Raw genomic sequence first — 23,612 nt, 5'->3', positions numbered from 1 at the left:
GCCCTTCTAAATTTTTTTCAATAATTTGTTTTTGCAGTATTAAAACACTTGTCAAAAAAACTGGCACAGGGAATACATCTCATGTGAAGATTCTGAAGTTGTGAAGCATTATTTATGTGCTTAATACACTCTTAAGTGAGAGAGCATTCCTTGGGAATTAATGTAATCTACTGCACACTGGGTTACAAGATCAGTAATGAGAGAGACATAGCTTCCTACATACCATAAATTCTCCATGAGCATTTGGATAAATGCCTGAGAGAAGTACAAGTAAAAGTGCAAAGTCAGGCCTACAAGGATTGCTTAGCTGATGGTGTGCATAGATGTACATGCCCCTATCCCACCCCAAAGTTTTCAAAAGCCTGCCTTTTGTGTAGCTGATAGTATTCTGCATTGGCATTTTTCTTTCAATGAAACACCAGCTGGAGAATTTATTTTAAAAAATAATATAGGCATAGGAAGATAGGTTGGGAAGAGAGATTACTTCCTGCAGCTTTCTTTGATCTCTGTAGAAAAAAGGCAATATGGTGAAAATAGAGCAGGTGATGTAACAGATAAAGAATTTGGAAATATAGTCAGAGAGCATGAACTTTATGCCATGTCCTGGGTAGGAAGGGAAATATGTGGGAGAAAAGATGAAACACCTTCATTATAAAAAAAAAAAAAAATATTTGTCTTATCTTAGTACTCCATTAATCATAGACATAGCTTTTATTTTACGTCTGGTACATTTACTAGGATTGGTGTCCATTATTGTCTATTTGATTTAGTGGATAGCAGATTTAGTGGAACAATTTACTTCATATTTTAGTTTTCTTAAGATGAGTTAACAATGCCTCTGCTTCACAGTGTGTTCATAAAGCTGAAAAAGAATTTCTGTCAAATTTAGGAATTCTAAACATATGACGTATTTATTAGTACTTTTTAAATTAAAGATGTAATTCGTTGCTTCTTTTCTCCAGATGTGTTTGAACTGTAGGATCTTTCCTTTGATCTCTGCAAACTCAAAATGTGGAAGACTATAGAAGAAGATTAAAAGGATCACCTCTGATTTTTCCTAATCTGTTGGGGTTTTTGTTGGGTTTATTTTAAAGTAGTAGTAAAAAGCCAGGTCATCAGTCCTGAGATCTGTCTCATCTAATGGTGCAAGATGAGATACATTTTCCAGCTGGGAAAACTATGTGCAGTTGGAATCAATCCTTATAGGACTGGCTGCATCCAGCAAGTGTCACAGACATGTGTGAGAACGTTCAGTTTGGAGACCAGGAACATGAGTGAAACCACTTTATTTTGACTACTCTTTTGGAAACATAGGGCAATTTTTTAAATTTACATTTTGTTTGTTTGTTTGTGTCTACAGCTTTCTAAACCAAAGGAAAGTAACTGGCTAAAAGCTTTTTTGACTCCATTGACTAGCCCAAATCACAGTTGTCCAAGCTCAATAGAATATAATATTTCAGTACTGCTTTTGTTACTGACAGAGTTTTCTTACTCTTTCCGAGTTTAGCATTTGATATACAACACTGCCCAGGAATTCTTATGTGTGCTTCAGATATTTAATTGCTTTATCATCTGTCTGCTTCTTAAAAGTGGGGAAATTATTCCAAAGTTAACACAGAGTATTGCAAACACCTTTGCCAAGTGCCATTCGGAGCTGTTAATCCTCGCTCTATTTGAAGTCCTGGGTGTTGGGTGTTATTTGGAGCAGAGAACACAGGTATTTTGGGTGATCATGTGTGGGTTGCAATGCTGGAAGTGGAAAACAATTGTGACTTCAGAAAAAGGATAATCCCATTTTTGCATATTATTTTAAAGATTTTTTCTTCAGTTATACCCAGCATAGTGGGGGGACTTATAAACAGAATATCACCTATTTCTGAATGGGCGTCAGCATCTAATTTTCCCTCAATTCCTAAGCAGGTCATTATGGACAACTCATCTGCTTCTATTCTTTTCCACAACCCAAGTTCTTTCCCCTGTGTACACAAAGCACAAAACATTCTCCCTCACTGAAGTGAGAATAGGAATTACACTGGATGTTTCTCAAGAACCAGAAAGAGCTTCTTAAGCAATATCAAAGAGGTATCAAAAGGGACTTTGGACTTTTAAGCACTGACTGCAATTCTTTGAGCCCAGTTTTCCATCTCCCCTGTAATGTAGGCATCCAGTCTGCATTTGTCCAGTCTGACAGGAAGGATACCTGTGGAAATTGTGCCAAAGTTGAAGTAAATGATGTTCACCCCTTTCCCATTGTATGCAAAGCCAGGAATAACATTACAGAAGGCAGCAAGCTCTGCCAGACAGCCTGGCCTTGGTAAATTTGCTCTGGCTGTTCCAAATCACCTTCTTGTTTATCATGTGCATAGGTGGGACTGTTCCTGGTGACTGAGCCTAGGGACAACAGCTTGCAGTTTCCTGGATGCTCTTTCTTGCCTTTACTCAATCGATTGCACAGAGATATTCTTTTCTTCTCCATGATAAATAAATCTTACTTCTCCCTGGCAATTCTCTTATGCCTATCTATCTAATGAAGAGACCATGCCTTATTGGATTTTCATTTTCTATGTCTTAGAGACAGGAAGTAGGATACTGGGATTCGTGCAGGGCACTGAGGAGGGCAGCCCTCCTTGAAGCTTTATGGTATATACTTAGATGTGCAGAACAAAAGCAGTAACTATTGGAAAAATAGCATTTTTTGCAAGGAAACTTAGGGCTGAAATGGACTTCCTGAACTTATTTTGACCACTTCGTTCTTATTCTCAAGACCATTTGTTCCAGAGTGTATCTCCCTGTATCAGTTTTCCAGGTATATTCCTTGCTGCAGTTTGTCTCTTCTCTTCACCAATATGGAGCAGAAGTAATTTATGCTGCTTTTCCTCAGGGCTTTGTTTGCCGTGTATATTTGGATACTGTTTTCATATCTGTCTATGTACTTTTCCTCCAAGCTCAATGACTTCTATTTTCTCAGGCTTCTTTCCTGGGTAATATACTCTGTACATCTAGTCATTGAATTTGATTTTTTTCCTGAATTTATCAAGATGATCTGTTTTGCATTGCTTATCTAGTGGATGACAAACTATGTATTTATCCATGAGTGATGAGACCTTTTTAGAAGTAAGAACTAACATAAAAGGACTGGGATCCATTTCTTCAGATTTAAAATAGAGAAGGCAACAATTTTGAAACATACCTAGACATGTTGGGGATTCTGAGACTCATGGATTAATTTACAACTGAAGGGTTGGAAGTACGTCTTGGTTTCAAATTTATTCTGTCGCTACAGCTTGTAAATTCTCCTAGTTGTCTAAATACTACTATCTTTAAGCAGGTTTGTCCCTAAAAAATAACCATGTGCTTAATCAGAGAAGGAGGTAAAACAAAGTTAGCTTTAAAATCATCTAACCCAATGTTACCGAATACTCAGCTAAAGACTTGCTCCTTCATTTGCTTGGATTCTGGCAAATAAGGTAATACTTATCACAGAAGAGGATTTCCGTGTACGACTACCTAACTTGTTCTATTAATGCAGATAAACCTACACATTTCAATTTATTACTGCTTGAAGTTTTTTAACTGTTGATTTGGAGCTGCCTTATTGTAACACAGTAGAATTTATACTTTCTTGCTGTTGGTTATTTTGATAGTCTTCTTTTGAATGATTCCTCCCAAAGTGTTTCAAAAGATCCCCAGATGAATAGTCACAGAGTGGAAAAAAAATTAAGTATTATGATGTAATAAATGGTGATGACATGTAAGGAATAGACTCCAAATTGGCTGTTGGAAATGAGTCCCTCACTACAACCTGGGTACACAGTAACTCATAAAGTAGATTATCTGTGCACTCAGTGATAAACACTACATCCTGGATTGTCAGGTGTAGTGTCCTCACCCTTCTCACAGAACCAAAGATGGCTGCAGTTCCAGACTGTTTTTATTATGCCTTCAATTTTCGACTCTTTACAAATCTTTGTAAATTGGAGGTGCTGAAGGAAGTGGAGGTGCCAAACAGTGCCTGGCATTGAGCAGGTAATGACAGTGATAATGCACTGCCTGCCCATGAGCACAGTCATGGGAGAATTCCTGCATTCAGGTCTGTGGTCTTTAATACCAATTGGTTCAATACATTTGAAGTTTATGGCCAGAGCCAGTCCAACAGCATCAGAATTCTTCACCTGCTCAAGTTCTTAGTATTTTGTTGAACTTTTTGTATTGAGGAGAGGCTGTTAAAGAAAGTCCCTGATTTTATTCAACTGATCAACTCTAAAGTATGACCGCCTGCTATGAGGCCAGGTCCAAAGACCACATTTCTCTTTTGGTGTTTCCATCGGCTTTTTAAAGGCTTAAAAAAGGGATTTAGACCTAGAAAATTTGTGAGACTCTCCATGCTCTGCACAGTCTTCTGCTTGCCTTTACTGAATATATTTCAGCAGAATCTGTCAGGTTCTTTGGCCAGGACACAGTTTTCTCCATAGCCCAGCCTGGGTGGAGTTGCCTTGGACTTGTTTCCTTGGACAGGAGAAGGAGCCAGGATTGGAAAGACAGCTCTTCTGGGCAAGATGCAGTCACTGTCTCATCAGCTCTGTCCAGGTGAAATTACATCCTGAAAAATACATACCAGGCCAGTCTGGAAAAAGCAACAACAAATAATGAGCTTTGAGAGAAAAGCCAGGGGAACAAGGCCCTGGATAACCTAAAGACATCAGATCAAAATTAAGATTTATCCTAATACAAATAAGTGATCCATAATCTAAATTGAAATAAGAATTTCAAGTTTCTTTATTAACAAGTAGTTTTTGTCTTGTCCTTTTAAATTTGTGCACTGTTTTTTTTTTAGAAGTTATCTATCAAAAATTATTCAGCTTGAAGGAGTTTCAAAGGGCATTATGCATTGAAAATAATGAATAGGCTTGATTTTGTCCCTATCTTTCAAAATGTTGAAATGTTCAATGTTGAATTTTATAAATTTTTACCATCAAACACCAAACTAAGTTTACTAACTGGACACATAAAGGAGCTGAATTTTCTGAGGTTCAAAATAAAAATGAAACGGAATCCCACAAGAGGAGCCAGGTTCTTTTAAATCATACCAAAGAAGCTTTCAGAGGTCTAACTCCTCTTCCCTTTTCTAGAGCTGCAGGCTTGGTTATTTTCAAACAACAGTTTTCTTCCTTGTTCTCAGTTTTGTTTTGTATTTTAATAAGTGATGGAAAATCACTTATTAAGTGATTCCACCTGCAGAATGGAAGGTGGAATTGGGGGTTGGACCACTGAAATGGGATCCCAAGGTTAAATCCAGACTGTTTTCAGCTTTTCATCCTGAAAATAGGGACAATTACTTTACTAAGTCAACTAAGAAGTAATTTTAAACCAGCATGTTTAAGGAGCCTTGTGAAGGAGATAAAGGTGGAAGTGGAACTTCAGTGAAGTTCTTGAATGACCTGAAAACTGGTGAAACAGATGGCAACATTTGAGCAACGAATTTCCTATGTACAATTGTTTCTGTACCTGGAATAGAAGCTGGAATTGCTAATACATCTTTACCTCTGCATTGACCTAACTTGTCCTAAAATACTAATGAATACAGCTTATTCACACAGTTCTGAACTGTAATAACCACTGGAGAGGGAGTGGCAAAATAAGTTTTAAAACCTTGTAATTTTGTAATATAAATGCTCTAACAATTCTCCTTCAGAAGTGTATGTTTAGTTTATAACATTAAAGAGCAGCATATTTTTGATTAGCATTAATAAATCTAAATATGCATAGCAACTGGGGGGAAAGGTGAGTAACCTTGAAATAGAGCTGTGAGAAAGGATGCAGGAAGGAATGGGGCTATGAGGACCGTGGGCCCTCACAGGGCATCTCTTCCTTTTGGGTCACTACCTTCAGCTGAACACCAATATTGAGGAGTTTCCCTACTGCATATTTCAGCTACTCCTGAAATTCCTATTCATTTATTAGTGAATTTCTTTCACTACTAAACAAATGAAATTTGTTTAGTAGTGAATTTCTCCATAATTTAAATTACTAAAATGCCCCCAGATATGAAAGAAATATGGAAGGAATTACAGTTTATGCTATTTTATTTACCGTGTGCATTCTGTTAAGAATGTTGATACATCTAAGAAAAGTTGCCCTCTTTGAAATGAAAGTAGTTCACTTCAGGTGGAAGTTGAGAGCTCAAGGGTTAGGTTTTTGTAGATAGACATGTTTGTTTTTGTTTTATACTGCTGCATGTTGACAGCTGATTCTTCTGAAGCAATGTTAGACTTGTGTAGGCATAATAATACTTTGAAAAAAATGGGGAACTTCATTTGCAAATGACAAAACTACATGCAAGGCTGTTAGCTCACCCTCCCCTAAAAAGGTATTCTTGGTTGCCCTCTTCATATGGTACCTACTTTAATCATTCAGAGTATTTGTGAATGTGAATTTCATGCTAGGAACCTTAGTGTTTGATGTAATCTCTTATGAGAAAGGATCCTCAGCTATCTTATTGGAGAGTACAAAGATTTTCTGCAGAAGTGCAGGGTAATTTGGCAAGAGGCGCTGGGCACAAACTGGAATACGGGAAATTCCAGTTAGATATTAGGACTTTTCTTTTAAACAGAAGTATGCTAAGCGCTGAAACAGGTTACCCCAGAGATGTTAAGGAATCTGTGTCCTCAGAGGTGTTCAAGACTCAGCTGGATGTGGCCCTGAGCAGCTTGAGGCTTTGAGCAGGGAGTTGAACTAGATGACTTAGAGAAGTTCCTTCCACCCAAAGTTATTCCATTATTCTGTGCTTGTGGCTGCTTTAGAAGTGTGTCTTGTTTATTGTAGTACATAGAAACAGAACTATTTTTAAATGTTTCCCATTTTAAGATATATTTGGGTTGCAGCCAAACAACCGATATTTCTCCATGTTTGGCAGCCAAAATAAATACAAAAATATAAAAGAGCAGAAAAGAAAAGTTTCATAGTTTTAGATTATCATTGAAAACTTGCCTGGTGGTACTATGACACCAGATTTGGAAAAATCAAAGCACTGCTGTGAATGATTTGGATAAATGAGGTAGTGCTCGCAAATAGATGGTGCTAATATATTTTCATAAGGCACACTTCATTTGTCTAGCACTCTGGGAGGCAGTGCTGGGTCTTGCCTTCATGCCCCTTAAAATCTTTGAAATAGTGGAAAATAAACACTTCCAATGTAAGGCAAAAGGAATTCTGGCAACAAAGCCAAATTTGGTGTAATACACTACAGCTGTATTCACCCTCTAGTTCTGTAGGGCAGAGTTCAAGGATCCTCACTCTATGGAGAAAAACAAAAAATAGGACTGTATTTGGTCACAAGAGACCATGCACACCTAAAGCACACAGCAGAATCCTGATGTGAGTGAGAGGAACATCTAAACTTTTAAAAGTTTCAATATATTCTTGCCTTTGTTTCCTGTTGCCTATGCATTCCAACTAGCCAAACTATGGTGCTCCCAGCTGGATTCTTTGAGCCATTGGTAGCTATTTTCTTCTTTCTGAAGAGCTGGTGGTGGCTGGTCCTCTGATGATGCAGCTGATTCATTATTAAGCTGTTTTACATTCCTTCCTAGTACAGGCAGACTCCTTTTCTCAGAGTGAATCCAACACTCCAAGTGCTCTGATGCACTTAATGTTGTGCTTTTACTTCAGATGTGCTTTGCACAGTTTCTCCTGCTGATCTTGGCCATCAGCTGACTTTTGTTGAAGAGAATACTTGCAGATCAGTGTGGAATTTCTGTTGGCAAGCATGGGGGGAAAGATTGTGTTTCAGAGGCAGCCATAGATCTCAGAATCTTCCATTTGGAAACGGGCTCAATGTAAAAGAATTGCATTACAAATGCAAATTCTTAAGACCAGGATTTCACTAATAAATGCCAAAACCTGACACAAATTAATGAAATTAGACGGCATCTAGTTTATCATTTGAGTCTTTTAGCAGGGAAAAAAGGTCTCCTGGATTCCTAAGACAAAAAAAAAATTCTCAAAATCAAATAGATTCTTATCATAGTATCATAAGAATTAAGTTCCCATGATTTCCCTTGTCTATTCAATCATATTTAATGAATCTTTATCTGAGTGATGATTAAAAGAGACATATTACTCAGAATGGGAATGCTTTCCTGGTTAATTGTTCAAAACACTCTGAGATCAGCACAAGTGAAATCTATATTGCTAATACGCTGCCTGGGGCAGTCCCCATTTACCAAGATAATTTATAAATAATTTATATCTGCCTTGTTCCAGGCTGGCCCTCTCTTGATTAGACTGGCAGTGTCTGTGCAGCAAGTAGGATTGAGCTCTCTTTGTCCTTGGTTGCTCCACTCTGTACACTTCCAGAAACTGTCATTTATTGTTTTACCAGTTAATATTCATCCCTCACTCTCCCTTATTCTGGAATGCACACAGCCCACGAATAGGAATGTGGTTTAGTCATATGAAGTGTGGCATCTGTGTTGTTGCTTTAGCAGTTATTTTCCCTGAAAAACATGTGGCCAACTTAAAGTGAAGAAGGAGATTTGTCTGCTTGCTCTTCACTGCTCTTTGGGTCCGGTTTTAGGAGAGACAGGTCCTGCTTGCTTAACCTGATCTCCTCTTATGACACACTTACCGGATGAGAAAAAGGTTGTGGATATTGTGGATACCTTCACCAGGCCAAATGCTGCACCTGTCTCATGACAACCCAAAGCTGCCTGGTCAGAAAGGACTTGGGTGTGCTGGTCACCAGCAGCTGAGCACGAGCCAGGGGGTACCCAGGTGGCCAAGAGCCCAGTGGAAGCCCATTTATCAGCAACAGTTTGCCAAGCAGAACCAGGGAAGTGGTAACCCCCTGCACTTGGCACTGGTAGGGCTGCACTCTAAATTCTATATTGAATTTAGAGTCCCTCTCTACAAGAAAGCTGTTGAGGAGCTGAAGCAGGTCCACAGAAGGGTCACAAAGCTGCTGAAGGGACTGGAGCAAAAGTCTTATGAGGAGGCATTGAGGGAGCTGGAGAAAAGGAGGTTTGGGGGGAACTCATCTCTCTCTACAAATCCCTGAAAGGAGGGTGTGGGGACCAGGTGGGAGTCAGCCTCTTCTCCCAAGTAACAAGTGACAGGACAAGGGCAAACGGCCTCAAGTTGTGCCAGGGGAGCTTTAAGTTGGGTACTAGGAAAAATATCTTCACCAAAACATGAAACATTGGCACAGACTGATGATGTTTGAGGCACGATCCTGGGAGGTATTTGAAGGTTGTGTAGATGTGGCGCTTGGGGACATGGTTTAGTGGTGGACTTGACAGTGCTGGGTTTATGGTTGAACTTGATGATCGTGATGGTCTTTTCCAACCTAAATAATTTTGTCTTTTTTTTTGTTTTTTCTAAAGTCTGCAATACTTTTTGCCATCGCTGTACTTAAAAGTAAATTAGCAGAAAATGACCTACCCTATCAAGACAGGGTGGTGAGGACAAGGATTTATTTTTTAAATTTCAAGTGCATCTCCTTCTTTCCTGCCTTATTATCCTTTTTTAAAATATATATATATATATTATTCCTGTTTATTTTCTTCTAGAACTGTCTTTGATTTTAAAAGCTCTCATGGTGGTTTTGATATGCTAGCTATAAAAAAGAGGTCTAAAAGGTATTATCTCAAAGCTAGTACTGTTATAGGATCCCATTTGAACTTTCTAATTGCAGAAACCTCACTGAGTTTTAAGGCTTTAACAAAACCAAGACTCTTTGTCACTCTAATTGACTGCTTATGAATAAACAACGGTATCCATCTATCTGAAGTCAGACCCAGTTGAATAAAATCTTGATACAGAATTAAGTCTTCAAATTGATGTAAAGTACAACAGAGATACATAGATACAATTGTGGGGAGAAATGGTTTAAATTATTGTAAATTTAAAATTAAATAGATGTTCTCTAATTTTTTTAATAAATTCAGGTCTAAGACTGATTAAGAAATTTATTATGGAACTCAAATTACCATATTTGAATTAAATTCTGTAAGTCTTCTTTTATCCTTAGGCATGAACACTCAATAGTGACCAGGAGACCATCATTTCAATGATGCTTAATGGGTTTTGAAGAATCCATAATTTAAACAGATGTAACTCACTGTCAGTCAGAGATAAAAATCCTAAACTTTGTTACCAGTTTTTACTAAGTGTCTTTATGAAGCCTGTTTGGGGTCCTTGAAGTGTGTTGTGTTTTCTTCCTGGTTTGTGCTGTCTGGAGCCCTGTCAATATTCAGAGTTGCCCATCCTCAGCAGTCTTGTGTACTGAAAATAAATGAGCTAGGATGTCACAGAGATTAGAAGCCACTGCCACCCTTTTCCCTGTGAAGGTATTGCTCTGCTGAAAATGCCAGAGAACTGAATTTTCTAGAAGCCTTGCAGTCTTTTGGAACCTGGCAGAGTTGCCTTTGGAAAACTGTGACAGTTTCCTGGCTGAATGATTTTTCTTGATCAGTCTTTAGATAAAGGAAGGGAGGCAGATGTTTTCCATCAATTTTACTTGTACGCTTCTTTCTGTAAAGGGAAGAGGCATAAAGTGTTGGCTTTTGGCTTTACATTCTGTGTGCAGACAACTGCAGATGCTCAAATCATCTACTAAAACAAAGTGAGGGTTTTGGTCTCTTGGCAACTCTAGTCATTAGAATTTCTCTAAAAAAAGCAGGGTATGTTGGGGTGATACCAGAGAATCAATATGTGCTTGTCTAGAGTAAGTTGAATATCAGTCTGCAATTACAATTATTGAGAAATAAGAGAAAGAGAGAGAAAGGGAAAGAAAGAAAAAGTTTAGTATCGTTCTATCCTATTATTCAATGATATATGATTTATCATTTATCTGAATATGTCATTCAATGATATATTATTTAACATTTATCTTATAGGTGTTCTTCAGGATTTAGTTCCCAAAGCAAAATGTTTATCTACGAAATTCTGTTTTTTCCTGATAAGTTCATTTCAACCCTCATGTTTGAACAGATGCCTGAAAATCTACTGGGGATAAAAATTTATATTTTGAGAATGAGAAGAGAAATAACAACAGAAAATGTACTAGCCCAGTACTGGTGTTGTAAGTTTGAGGGAAAGCCAGCAATTCAACAGTTCTGAAAATATGATAGGCCTAACAGTAACAAGGGAGTACTAAAATTGTACATACCAAGGAAGGAAAAGGGAAAAGCCAATCCTCCCTTACCCCAGCAAGAGGAAGCCAAAACACCAACTTGTAGCCTAAAAAGTTACTTATTCTGTTGTGAAGTCATTCTCTGTTGCTACAAGTTAAATTTTTACAGATGGATATACAAGATGTTTCTTACTTCATGTGCTGTTCCCCTGGAAAGCATAAAAATGAATGTTTAAAAAGAGTTTCTTCGTAGTTTTGAGTAAAGTATTTATGTTAGTTAGGTGTCCTGGTATAATTCCAAATAAAAAATTACATTTCCAGCCCAACATAGCAGGAAAAATTTAGAAGATTTATTTGGATCTAGTTGCTGTTTATCCTCTAACATAATTTTTGAGTGTGATTAACTGATTAACTTAGTTTTAAAACTTCATCTTTTCTACTAATAAGCAAAAAAAAAATCAAACAAAAAACTTGGACATTTCACTCCTGTGGGTCTTACATATGGCTAATACTGCTATAACTCTTGCATTTAAAGGAAAAAATACTTGCATTTTTTCCACTTACTTCATGCATGGTTTTACTACTGCAATTGTAGATGTTAAAGCAAATGATAATGCTGAGCTAGTGGAAAAACAGTCATGTTGGCAACCACACTTAAAGGTGACTGTTAGTTCACCTTTATAAATACATTGTGTTTCTAGGAGACATCACCTATAAGAAATTTTTCAGTTGCATGCTATTAGCAAATTAAATTGTTATATTGTCATGTTCCATTGCTGAATGATGGCAAGGCAATGCATTCTGATCTCCTCTTTTTCCCTCTTTCCCCAGTGAAAAGGCAGAGCCTGAAGGTTCAGATCAATGCCACAGATGACACTGTTTGCATGAGGTATCTTCGACCAAGTCAAAGCACCAAACTAGAAGGTTTTGTCCTGGGTTATGGAAGCAACTTCTTTTCTAATCAGTACATCCCTTTGCCTTCAGAAGGAAAAAACTATGTAACAGAGCTTGGTAAGACATATTTGCTTTGCATGCTGTTGTTGTAATGAATTATGGGAAGAGACTGAGGAGAATATGAATCTTTTGTTCACCTAATTTTTTGTTTTATTGGGTTGTTGCTCACGGTTTCTTTGTCTTTATTTAAGGTTACTGTCAAGAATTTCAGTGGAAAGTGGAATTAGCAGATCCTTCAAGGAGAACAACTAGTTCTTGTTGTCTGGAAATTTTGCTTACTGGTATTTGTTTTGGGGATTTTTGCTTTAGTGAGAGCCTGCACTATACTTGAACAAATCACACGTCAGATGGGATGGTTTGCCCAAGAATGCAGATATAAAGGAGACTACAAGGAAAATGTACATGCTTTTAACAAACAATAGAAAAAGCAGTGAAAGAGTCTGGAGAATTGTGTGGTTGATAGCTTTTGACAGAAACATTCATATCAACGTGATGCCTCTTCTTGTAGGGATCTACTCCAGGATTGCATGTTATAGATTAACCTCTAGCTTCCATGTCAGAAGGTACCGAAGGAATTCCATGGGCTGTTTTATGGAAGAGATTAAACCATGTCATGAATGCTATATCCTGTTATCTGGAATAGAGAGAAGGAAGACTGAATTATTTAAACATTGATTTATCAGGATTTGACCTTTTGAGAAATCTGTACAATCCCTAAGGATTTTCCTATTGATTTCTTTATGTTTTTCTAGCCTGAAATGAATCAATTTATCCTCGTCATTGTAATGCTTGTGATCTTGGTGTGAAGCAAGCTGGAGGAAAGGATGCATGAGCAGAGAAGTAATAATTGCCATGTTTTTGATGTGTTCAGTTAAGGCCATTGTGGGTGTCTGCTCCAGGCTGAAACCTGCAGAATAAAAACTAAAAAAATAAGATGTTAGACACAGGATAATTAATAAATTGGAGACTGATAGGATCACTGTGGCAAGAGTTAACTTTCCTTTTTGTGAGTTGGTACTCCTGGGATCTCTCTGTAATTCTATCACCTATCTGGCATACCTGATTCATCCTATGTGTAACTTCTGAATCAGTTTACTAAGAATGATGTAGAGGATTTTCTGTAGTATACTGTGCATTAGGCGTAACAATGCCTGCTGTAGGAGTAGTGAGGATTAATTTTTGAGGATTAATTTTTTGGGTACTCTGAGATCTTAAGGAAGAGCAAAAAAAGGACTGAATGTAATATTGTGTAAGATCATTTTAACTCTCTATGTAATAGAAAATTTTATATCTAATGTTTTGCAAAACTGAAAGTTCAAGGTCACCTGGAATTTCAGGTATATTGATATTTTGTAGCTTTAACCTTAACAGTTAATGGCTGGACTCTAGGCGCCTTTCTTTAGTTCCACAGCACATCAGAGCACTGACCATATGCATATCCATTTGCTGTAGGGTGTCTGGAGAGGGAAAAGCACAAATGTTGAGGAATACTCTTCCTTTATGGTTATTTCAAAGGAGAATAATGCCAAAATTTTATCTCCCTCATGCTAATAGAAATTGTTAGTTTCCTTGTGACAATAAATCTATGTTTGTGACTTCTGAATGTCCAGTAACTAAACATGCAAAATGCAACATAATATAGATAGCAAGACAAGCATTTCTAACCTTCAGAAAAATGCCACCTTTGAAAAGACAGGAGTAAAAGAAGTTATCAGCAATATGTACTTCAGGTGGCAAACATTTATTTGAGGCAATTACCTGTATGTTTATTGGAGCTGTTGCTTTTAGTTGAGAGATTTAGGGTTTGATTGAATGCCTTGGGGACTTGTTGATTGGAAGCAGAGAGTGCATAATCATTCCATTTCACAAATATTAAACACAACATTAAACTTCATCTTTGACTGCGCCTTCCAAATATGTATGGAACACGAGCTAAAGCAATAAACATCAGTTGTGCTTTGGCTCTACTTTAGAGTGACTTGTGTGGCAGAAATGAAGACAGAGATGATTGCTAGCACACTCCCTCCTCCCCATCATATTTAGGGATTAGTTGCTGGCAGAAACTGGAAGAACTGCAGAATGGGTTGCAATTCTAGGAACAATGAGTAAGTTTTATTGTGGCAGCCAGAGACCTCAGCTCTAGCATACACTTTATATTGATTTTAGAAAAAGCAAGGTGTTGGAGAGGGACAATAAAAATACTCTCAAGGAATATGCCAAAGATTTAAACCCTCTAGACTCTATTGCTGAAAAATTTCAGATTATCTTTGTACTCCTAGTACAATGTGATGAAGTTGGCCTAGTATGTTGTCTTCATATTAAAACAATGTACTTTTAAATTTCACACGCAAGGTTGTCAATCCCATGTTCTAGATATTCGGTGATCCAAGTGCCACTGCACACTCTGAAAATAGTCTTCAGTGTGTTCCACACATTTTTCTACAGTCAAAACTTCTAGGTTTAGACAAAAAAAATTAATTTTTGCCCTGAGAACTCCTTTTTGGTTCTCTCATGCTTTGACCTATCCGAATTTTACAGAAAGCAGGTGAGTTTATAGGCTTCCCTGAACAGTGATGGGTGTAGCTTTTATTGAGCAGACTGTGGAAGAAGTGGTTCCTTCCTTGTGATTTAAGGATCACAGCCTTAAATCAGTGAAAGGTAAAGATGAGAAATGGACGTTTAAGGGCATTTGTTACTCTCTGAAAGGTTTGTGTATTTTTCTAATGCATTAAGGAGCAATGCTGTGGAATATAATCCCCTGGGAGAGAGATTACATCCAGGAAAATGGAAGATCCATGAAAGTGGATCTTGTGCTGGTAATATTAAAATTGTTTATTCTGTGAAAATTTTAAAGGAAAAATCATACAGATATGCAATCAGCTGTAGACACTACTAAAAGATAAAGGCAGTGTTAGGGTAATGTTAAAAAACACACAGACCTCACATATAAGTCATTATTGCCTTCTTAAAATGCGATAGCCCTTTAAAATATAATTTCTCCTTTCTAACAAAGAGCATAGGTCTACAAGTATAATGAAGTGCCTTACAGACATTTCCACATTTCTTTGATTTAGTTCGGCATCCCTGGTCTTGTTAATGGAGCAGCATAACCGGTATTTTGTGTGGGATAATTGTCCCCAGTTGGAACTGGAATATGGAAGATGACAATATACACAACAATATATATTTGTAAGGCCCACAAATTCCTTATTTCCAACACACCCATTGTAGATTAACATGAAATTTATTGTCAGTTTTTCTGCTGGGTCACACACCTTTTATGATCCTGTTAACAGGAAGCATGAAGTCAGCAAGGATTTTCAGAAAAGATATATAATTTTGTACATGTGACATTCACCTGCATTTCATGCATCAAAATATTCAGCACCTCATTGTAATTCTTATCTTAAAATATCTGTTTTCCCTTTGTTATGCAAATTATACAGTAACTGAGGCAGTAATTGGGTAACCTTATCAATAAATTGGGATCTGTCTGCAGAGGGCATGGGCAAAGGATCCTATTGGATTTCCTGAACTTGTAATGAGTTGCTGCTGGCAGCAAAGTCTTGAGCAGCTTCATGCTCTAGCAGATACATCTGAATATACTGAAATGACAATGACAAGGCAGCAGCAAAGTTTGTTCCCAAGAATGCCTCTGTTTCCGGACAGCAGATGTGTTTTATCCTGAGTGTACTTTATGTGCTCACGTGACAGTAAACAACATTGGTTTTGGTCCTGAAAGATATTCAGTGTCAAAAGATATCAAGATGTTAGTTCTGCTAGACTAATAGAAAGGTGAATGGACCCATCCAAAAGCTCTGGGCTTGACTTAAAAATTTCTCTTCATTTTCTCAGTCTTCCAGACTTGTAAAGAAAGTACTTGCTTAAGAGATTTGTGTTAGTCTTTTCTAACTTGGCTGGGAAGATTGCAAGGCATCCTCCTAGAAATTGTTGATACTGTTGGAGAAACCCAAAAAGTTGGGTAGAGACAGGAAATTTTTGCAGGAATGAACAGCAATTATTTAACAGAATGAGCAAAATTATTTTCCCTTTCAGTTTCTAAAACCAACTCAAAGTTGGGCAATGCTTTTACTTTTCCTTTTCTTGTCCAAGATTGTACAGTGTAAGAGGAGAATGTATTGGTAACAGTGCCAGTATTGTTGTGTGAATTTCGTGTTTATGTATGCATATGAGAGGGTTCTAGTACCACCCTGAGCACATTTTAGAAAGTGTAATTCAGGGATCTGTGCTGGGGCAGTGCTTAGCTAAAAGATCTTGCTCTGCAGTTTCTTATCAGTTACCAGAAACTGGCAGTTGTGTTAGCTGCATGCTTTTCAAGCTGCCAAATAACATGAATGTTAATTCAGCATTATGTTGCCTCCTGTAACTTACCAGAAAGCAGGTTCTCGTTGCTAATGCTAGCAGAACCTAGTGGAAGGGAGAAGCTGGAGGTGTCCAGCAGATGCCCCTTCTTCTAGTGCATTGATCAGCATCAGTTTCATTCATACCACCCTCTTTGTCGCATCTCTCTGTCTTCTCCTATGCTTGTTACACGACAATACTTTCCATCCACCCTTCCTCCAACTTTGCCCTTAACAACATCCCATGATGCCTTGGTTTGCAAAGAAAGGAGTCCGCTAAGGAAGGCAGGAGCCTCCCCTGAAATGGAGAATGTAAACTCTCCCCACCCCTCTCATTTGCTGTAAATTTTAAATTAAGGGGCTTTCAGGCAAAAAATATGGGAGCAGGAAATAACCGTTCTTTAAGAGGGAAGAAAAATAAAAGGATGAAATAAACAATGCAGTACACTAGAACAACACTGACAGAGTCAGAACCCAACCTGACACCCTGTGGGTCAGGGTGTTGGTAGCAGTCCAAATGGAATTGTGGCTGCAGTGCTCCTGGTGTGATTCTGTTGGAGCGGGGGGGGAGGGGGGGTCCTGTAGAGAAGGATGTATTCTTCTGAAGATCCAGTGGAAGAAGAGGCAGCTGCTGTTCCTCTGGGGAATCCAGTGGGGAAAGCTGCGCTGGTGTCTCAAAAACCTCCAGATTATATCTGGGTAGGAATGCTTGGCTCCTTCCTCTGGGTGGAGCATCTCACAATGGGATGTTATATTTTTTATCAGTCATGCAGTGGCATTCAATAGCCTGTTATCAGGCTGTCATGTCCCCTCCTGAGGGAGCAGTGGTTGTAATCACTCAAAGAGAGAGAAAGAGCAAACTGCCCACTTGACAAAAGACAACTGCCATACAGATGGTAATAGAATATGCCTTGCCTGGCAATCTGGAACAATGGTAAATTTTTAGCAATCCCTAAATACAGATTAAGGACTTGCAGCCTGAAGCAAAAAAAGACTTTGTTTTGATTTCTGAATCCAATGGTCCATGAATTCTAATGATGCAGTTGTAACATCTTCAACATTTGTAACATCATTCTTGTATTTTAAGATTTATTCTAAGTTCATCAGTCAGTTCATACTTATATTGTTTTACTTGCAAGTGCATACTGGCTGGGCCCTGAATAGTGTGCTTGAACAGAAGCAGAATTTCCTAGCATTTTGTGGTGCCTGTTGGTTGCCTGCTGCCACTGATTTGATAGCCTAGCTCAAGGCATGTGAAAATGCTCTCCTTTGTTAATCTGATATGTCAGTGGCATGTATTTTTGTTACATTCTGGTTGTCTTCATAAGCTGTTAAGGTGGGTAATAGAAGTTTTATTCTTTTAATAATTTAATTTATTGATATAATAGCCTATGTTTGGGGGATTACACCACTAATAATGAGGCATGGATTTATGGAGGAGCACTTCTCTGGTACACGTGGGTGTTTTCCTAGAGTATTTTGTGGTTAAAGGATTGAAGGTGGTCACTCTTTGGACTTTATTTCTGATCTGAAAGGAGTTCTTAGCCAAGATATTTGTTGTTCTAGCCTTAATGAAGGGGGTTAGACAGTAATGGATTCAGCAAGTGGTCATAGAGTAGCAGCCCTCCAAGAACAGGTTAGGCATCAAGGAGCTGCAAAGATTTTCATAGCAAATTATTTCAAACTTAACTTGTTAAAGCTTGCATTGTTTTTTAGGGATCCTTCATTTATGAGATTTTGGATCCTCACTGATGAGAGACAGACATATCTATGTTTTGCATCTTTATCATATATGTCTCTGTTATATACTGATTAATGGTGAAATGATTTTGGAGGCAGATGCTGGATTCATGCATCTGTGTCCAGACATTTCAACATTGATCTTAATTACATAACTATCCTTTTCTTACTAAATACAATTCAGAAAAAATAAGAAATATTCAGTTGCAAACAGAATTGTCTGTTTTCTGTGGTGTAGTTTGCTTTTATTTGAGGCTATAATTTTATTTTTCAAACAAGCTTCACTTCTTGAATATATTTTCATGCAAATAGCTGTTCTATTCTGTGAATCATAATTACATCCTGTGAAACATCCATATTTTTTTGACTGTCACATTTTCCTACCTACCTCCTATTTCAGCAATTTATCTCTTAAGCATTACATGAATTAGTGCAAATTATGGTTTTATTTGAGTTCTGGTATTCTGCAGAATTTTCATTTTCTTCTGCTGTGTTACCTCTCCCCAAGATTCCTGCTTCTTATAGAGACAGATCTGTCTATAAGAATCCATGGAATGGATTATGACTATATAGGCATCATAAATAGCACAGATTACCATGAAATATTTCCTGTAACTTGACAGAATTTAATACATGGGTGAGGCCATGTTTGAACGCCCTGAAAATGAATTGAGTCATAGTGGCATCAGATGATTTCAGCATTGTGATGATGACTGATAGTCATATTTCTCAGCAAGGCTGAATCAGTGCAGAAACTCAGTAGTCTTCTGAACTTACTGAAAGAAATGTTGATTTGCAGTGGAAGACTAAGAAGAAACTCCCAGTTCTAATGAGTCAGGGCTCATTATGCGATATTGAAAAAGCTCTCTGCGTTTTTTAATTTCATTTGTCTTGGATATAGAATGTATATCTGCCCAAAATAAAAGCATTTCAATGCATGTGTCCTCCTGTCTGTGCACAATGCTTTGGTACTGGGCATCAAACCAATGAATTTAACTTAAATTACAGTTGCTCTGATCTTAACATCTATATAGTAGCATGGGTGGTTGTGCTCAGGAATCATGGAATCATATTTCTAAATAAAGATATAGCTTAAACACAGTACAGAAACTTATAGTTGTATCCCATGTATTGAGTGGATTTGTTTAACAAATTCATTTTCTGATTTCAGTTATAATAATCATAATATTGTCCTAAGTTCAGTGGTTCTAAAGAAGTGGTACTTTTTAAGCCTGCCTCTTCTCTAACAGCCCTCTGTCAACATCTAATCTCAGCCTGTTTTCCTAAATGCTTCCTTTTGTAGGTTGTATTACAGTCAGAAGAGCTATGAATTCTCTGGAAAATGGGAATATGTTGTATTCTTTATTAAGGCAACATTTGTTAAATTCACCAAAATAAAGCTTAATGAACAGCATAAAACACAAAATATTTCCACAGAGAACACTTTGTTACAGAACAAAAACATCTGGTAGAACTAATGAATCCTGAAAACTGCCAGGTTTTGTAGATGAGATGTCCAGTGAGGCATTAACAGTCTTTGTGTATTGCCATATTTTGTATAGCAGTTAATCTCTTTCTATACTGCTACACAAGTAATTTCAGATTTCAGCCAGAATTAATTTTTCCATTTATGGAGCAGGGAAAAACTGTTTCAAAGTATTTAAATAATTTTCTTTCAAAATTCTTGGACATTTTACTGGTAAACCCATACATTTTTAGTTTTGAAGACTGGCTTTGTAATTCTTGAACTTTCAAGGTCATGTTTTAAAATAATCCTGTTGAATACTTCATGAGAGTTATAACATCTCACAAGTGGGCATAAATGCAGAGCAGAAAACTGGGTTTATAATACAGGGAAACCAAATTATTTTAAAGTGATGCTTATTTCTGTTTTTCAGTCTCAATACAAAAAAATATCCAAGTGGTTACACAGCTCCCATGCTTGTGTACCCCTCTCAATAACAAAAAACATTTTTTGTAAGTGAAGATGTATTTGCACTTTTGGGTTCCTTTTTTTAATGAATTCTTTTTCCACGCTGCTTTGAACAGCTATTTTCAGTGCTTATCTTGGGTATTTGGTGCAGATGAAACACATTTAAAAAGACTAATTAAACAATTAAGGTACATCCACAGTATGGGTTTCCAGTGCTTTAGGTGCACAGAAACAGAGAAGTTAAGTTAGAGTGGTTTTCCCCACACTGACAGAACCTTTTCAGTAGTACAGCAAGCTTTTGGGTTTTCTGGTACTGCTTTTCCTTTCTCTCTCTTTACAGAAAGAGTGTAAGAGAAAAATGAATGATTTCTTAGCAGTTCTGTTTAGCTGGTAGAATTTAAGGGACCTCTTACACTGAAATACTCAGGAAATTTAGTCTCTTATTTATACCATACATTTAGATAAATGTATCTAAACTAGAATAAGAATTCTGTGTAGAGTAATCCTGTTTTTTAAAAGCTATAGTAAAAATAATTTTGGTCAGCAGAGAGTGAGACAAATTCTGCTTGTGGATATCTTGCTGGAGTCTCCTAAGACAACTTCTCTCATGTTGCGTTAAGAGGGAGTAGAGCTTGGTTTTAAATAATTAAGAAAGCCAGAAATCTCTGACATCTGGCTTTAAGTGTAAGGGAAAATCTTATATCTGAAGAGGAGTTCCCCAAACTAAAATAAATATCTCAACCTTGTTTTAATTGCATCATTTATAATTTTGGACTCAATGAATTTTAAAGAAAACAGCCTGATGATCATGAAGATTGGACAACGTGTCAAAAATTCACTATTTGACTTTTTCTTAAAAATTTCAGATTAATCTCTTTTTCAAATAAATAGCACATCTGTACTAATTCCTTTTTCCTTCATTTGCAGATGCAGAGCCGCGGTATTTGGTTTCAGTAAGACCAGCACGTGTTTCAAATAACAAGAAATCTTGTTCAGGTATTTTAATATTGCTGCATCTCTTTCTGAAAATATTTGAAAGAAAACACGCCCTTCTGCTGGGTTTCTCTGAAAAGATGTTTCTACCTGTAGGCATCTCACTGGGATGCACAAATTCCATACGTGGACAGGTAAAATGTAGGACAGTGTTTCCTAGTCAGCAGCCACACACATGGTGCTCAAAACATGAAGATGTACCTAAAGATTTTTTTGCATAAAGTTCTTACAAATGAGAATTTAAATTTAGAATACTAATTTCTGAAGTTTAAAGACATAATTCTTTCCAAACTACAAGTAAAGATTCCTTCATCCATAGACATGTTAATGTTTTCTTAGTTTCTCATTGGATAATGGTAGTGTGTGTCTGTCTCTATATCAATCTACTACTAAGTTTACTATTGCAAGAAGTCACAGAAAGAGATGTTTCCAGCTGAATCTATACACAACAGAGAAAAAATCTGAACTTTGTTCTCATTGTTCAAAGATGATGAACTTTGTTCTCATCTTTCAAAGACTTTCTATATGACCTTAATCATGTCATTGATATTGTCAGTTCTGAATTCCTTACTTTAATATGGAGACTTAATTCTGTGCTTTAATGTGGAGAATTCTTGCAGGAAGTATTTTCCTGCAGGCAAAATTTTTTGCAACTGGACTGTTACAAAAAATAAACTCATGACCTATCCATGGGAGCACTCAAGGTCAGGTTGGACAGATCACATCTGAGAAACCTGATCCAATTGAAGATGTCCCTGCTCACGGCAGGGGACTTGGGCTAGAAGGTCCTTAAAAGTCCCTTACAACCCAAATTATTCTATGATCTTTGGATGATTTTTTTTCTCCTAACTCCTGGTAATGATCAGGATAAATATTTTTCTTGTTCTTTGCCAGGTATAACACAATGTCTGGAAAGATTTTGGAAAGTGATTTACCCTTCAGATGCAGCATATATATATGTTGTTTTTAACATAGGATTTGTAGCAACATATTAATAATCAACATAAAGATAAAACCAGCATGGTTAACGTTTCTAAATGTACACACATGTATTGATTGAAAATACAAAACAGGCTGTAACTGGGACTGGTTAAGTGAAGAGGCAATAGGGTTGAAAATGTGTCAGTAGAAAGTTAATCAAATCTGGTTCACAACAGTGAGAAAAAACCCTTTAGATAAGTGGCTTATAAATTTTCAGGAAATGTTGGTCACCTGTATTTTTTGAGGAGGTACAGATCCTTTAGATTTTTGAAGTATGTAATGTGATGTAAATATATTTATTTCCTATAGTCAATCATCTTGCAAACACCAGAGATTCTGCTTGAGCCGGTATTAGTCCATAAACTACAGATTCAAAATAGAGTCTCTACATAATTTGTTCATTTCCATCTGTTAGCTTTTAAACTTTCTTTAAAATAAGTTATTTCTTCCCACAAGAACTGTACTCCTTTATACAGAGCAAAGCAGAAGTTCAGTATCATGCAAAACCTGATTTCAATATAGTCGGTAATTAAAGGAGAAAATTCCTGCAGATAAAGACACTGATTCAGATCCGCCTGCAGTTAAAAGCAAAAGAACTTTTGTAGGTTTTATTTTGCTCCTAAGAATGCCCTAGAAAATATTTATTATGTGTAGATACATTTGCAGTGTTACTGAGAAACCTGCCAAGAAGTTACTATTTTTATCACATCCATGGAGACTTTCTAATGTCCTGGACTCTGTCATGTCTTGATATAGTCCAATAGCCAGAGTTTTTAATTTAATCTACCTGTAGCTTATTCTTATACTAAGTGTACTTAAACCACTAAATGACCATTTTCAAAAACTAGTTTTAACTGGAATGTTAGGTTGAAAAAGTGACCATGGACACTGCCACTTTTGTAAATCATATGTTAGAAACAGTGACCATGAAAATTAGGGAACTGCTGTACCTTTCCCTTCAAGCTTAGAAGAGATCTTAATTTACTTAATTATCCATCTGCAAAAACTTTCCATAATGCAGGAGAGAGAAGTTAACTTTATATGTTCCTTGTGTAGGTCGGAACAAGACACAGAAGCCCCTGCAGCTGGTGGTTGGCACTCTCACCCCAACCTCTGTGTTCCTCTCCTGGGGCATCCTGGTCAACCCTCAACATGACTGGACAGCAACAAGTAACTGTGCTAGTGACAGGTAACAACAGAAATGGATGGGCTTTATTGCTACCATGAGTTCACTCAGGACAGCTCCCTGCTGTGATTAATATAATTTTTACAGTAAAAATTTAAATGTTGTAAACAATAGTTCCGAATGTGAAGTCAGTTTTTTCATTTGCTCACGCTAGTGCTTTGCAAATCTTTACTTGACAGCAACTTTAGTGAGACATCTACATGCTGAATTACAAATCTTGCTATTTCACACTGGATCCTTTGTTCTAAAATTAATGGCCTTGGATCTACCTTCATTTGTATCTCAACCAATTGAAACTTTGTTAAATTACAGGAAATATTTTACTTTAGAGTT

The 23,612-nt window shown here is 37.1% G+C and overlaps 1 protein-coding gene across 37 annotated transcripts in view; it reads left to right on the top strand.

Annotated features, from left to right (window-relative positions):
• ABI3BP (ABI family member 3 binding protein) overlaps window positions 1-23,612 on the top strand; it is a 137,513-nt gene that overhangs the window by 8,455 nt on the left and 105,446 nt on the right. For all 37 annotated transcript variants that reach the window (XM_063148142.1, XM_063148141.1, XM_063148143.1 and 34 more), the window contains exons 2-4: window positions 11,963-12,142; window positions 21,047-21,115; window positions 23,150-23,282. In XM_063148142.1, coding sequence (XP_063004212.1) covers window positions 11,963-12,142; window positions 21,047-21,115; window positions 23,150-23,282 — 382 coding nt within the window. The remainder of the gene's footprint in view (window positions 1-11,962; window positions 12,143-21,046; window positions 21,116-23,149; window positions 23,283-23,612) is intronic.

This window comes from Melospiza melodia, chromosome 2, assembly GCF_035770615.1.
Source record: "Melospiza melodia melodia isolate bMelMel2 chromosome 2, bMelMel2.pri, whole genome shotgun sequence".
Classification (NCBI taxonomy): domain Eukaryota; kingdom Metazoa; phylum Chordata; class Aves; order Passeriformes; family Passerellidae; genus Melospiza; species Melospiza melodia.
The sequence above is the reverse complement of the archived record's forward strand: the minus strand, read 5'-3'. Positions and strand labels throughout refer to the sequence as shown.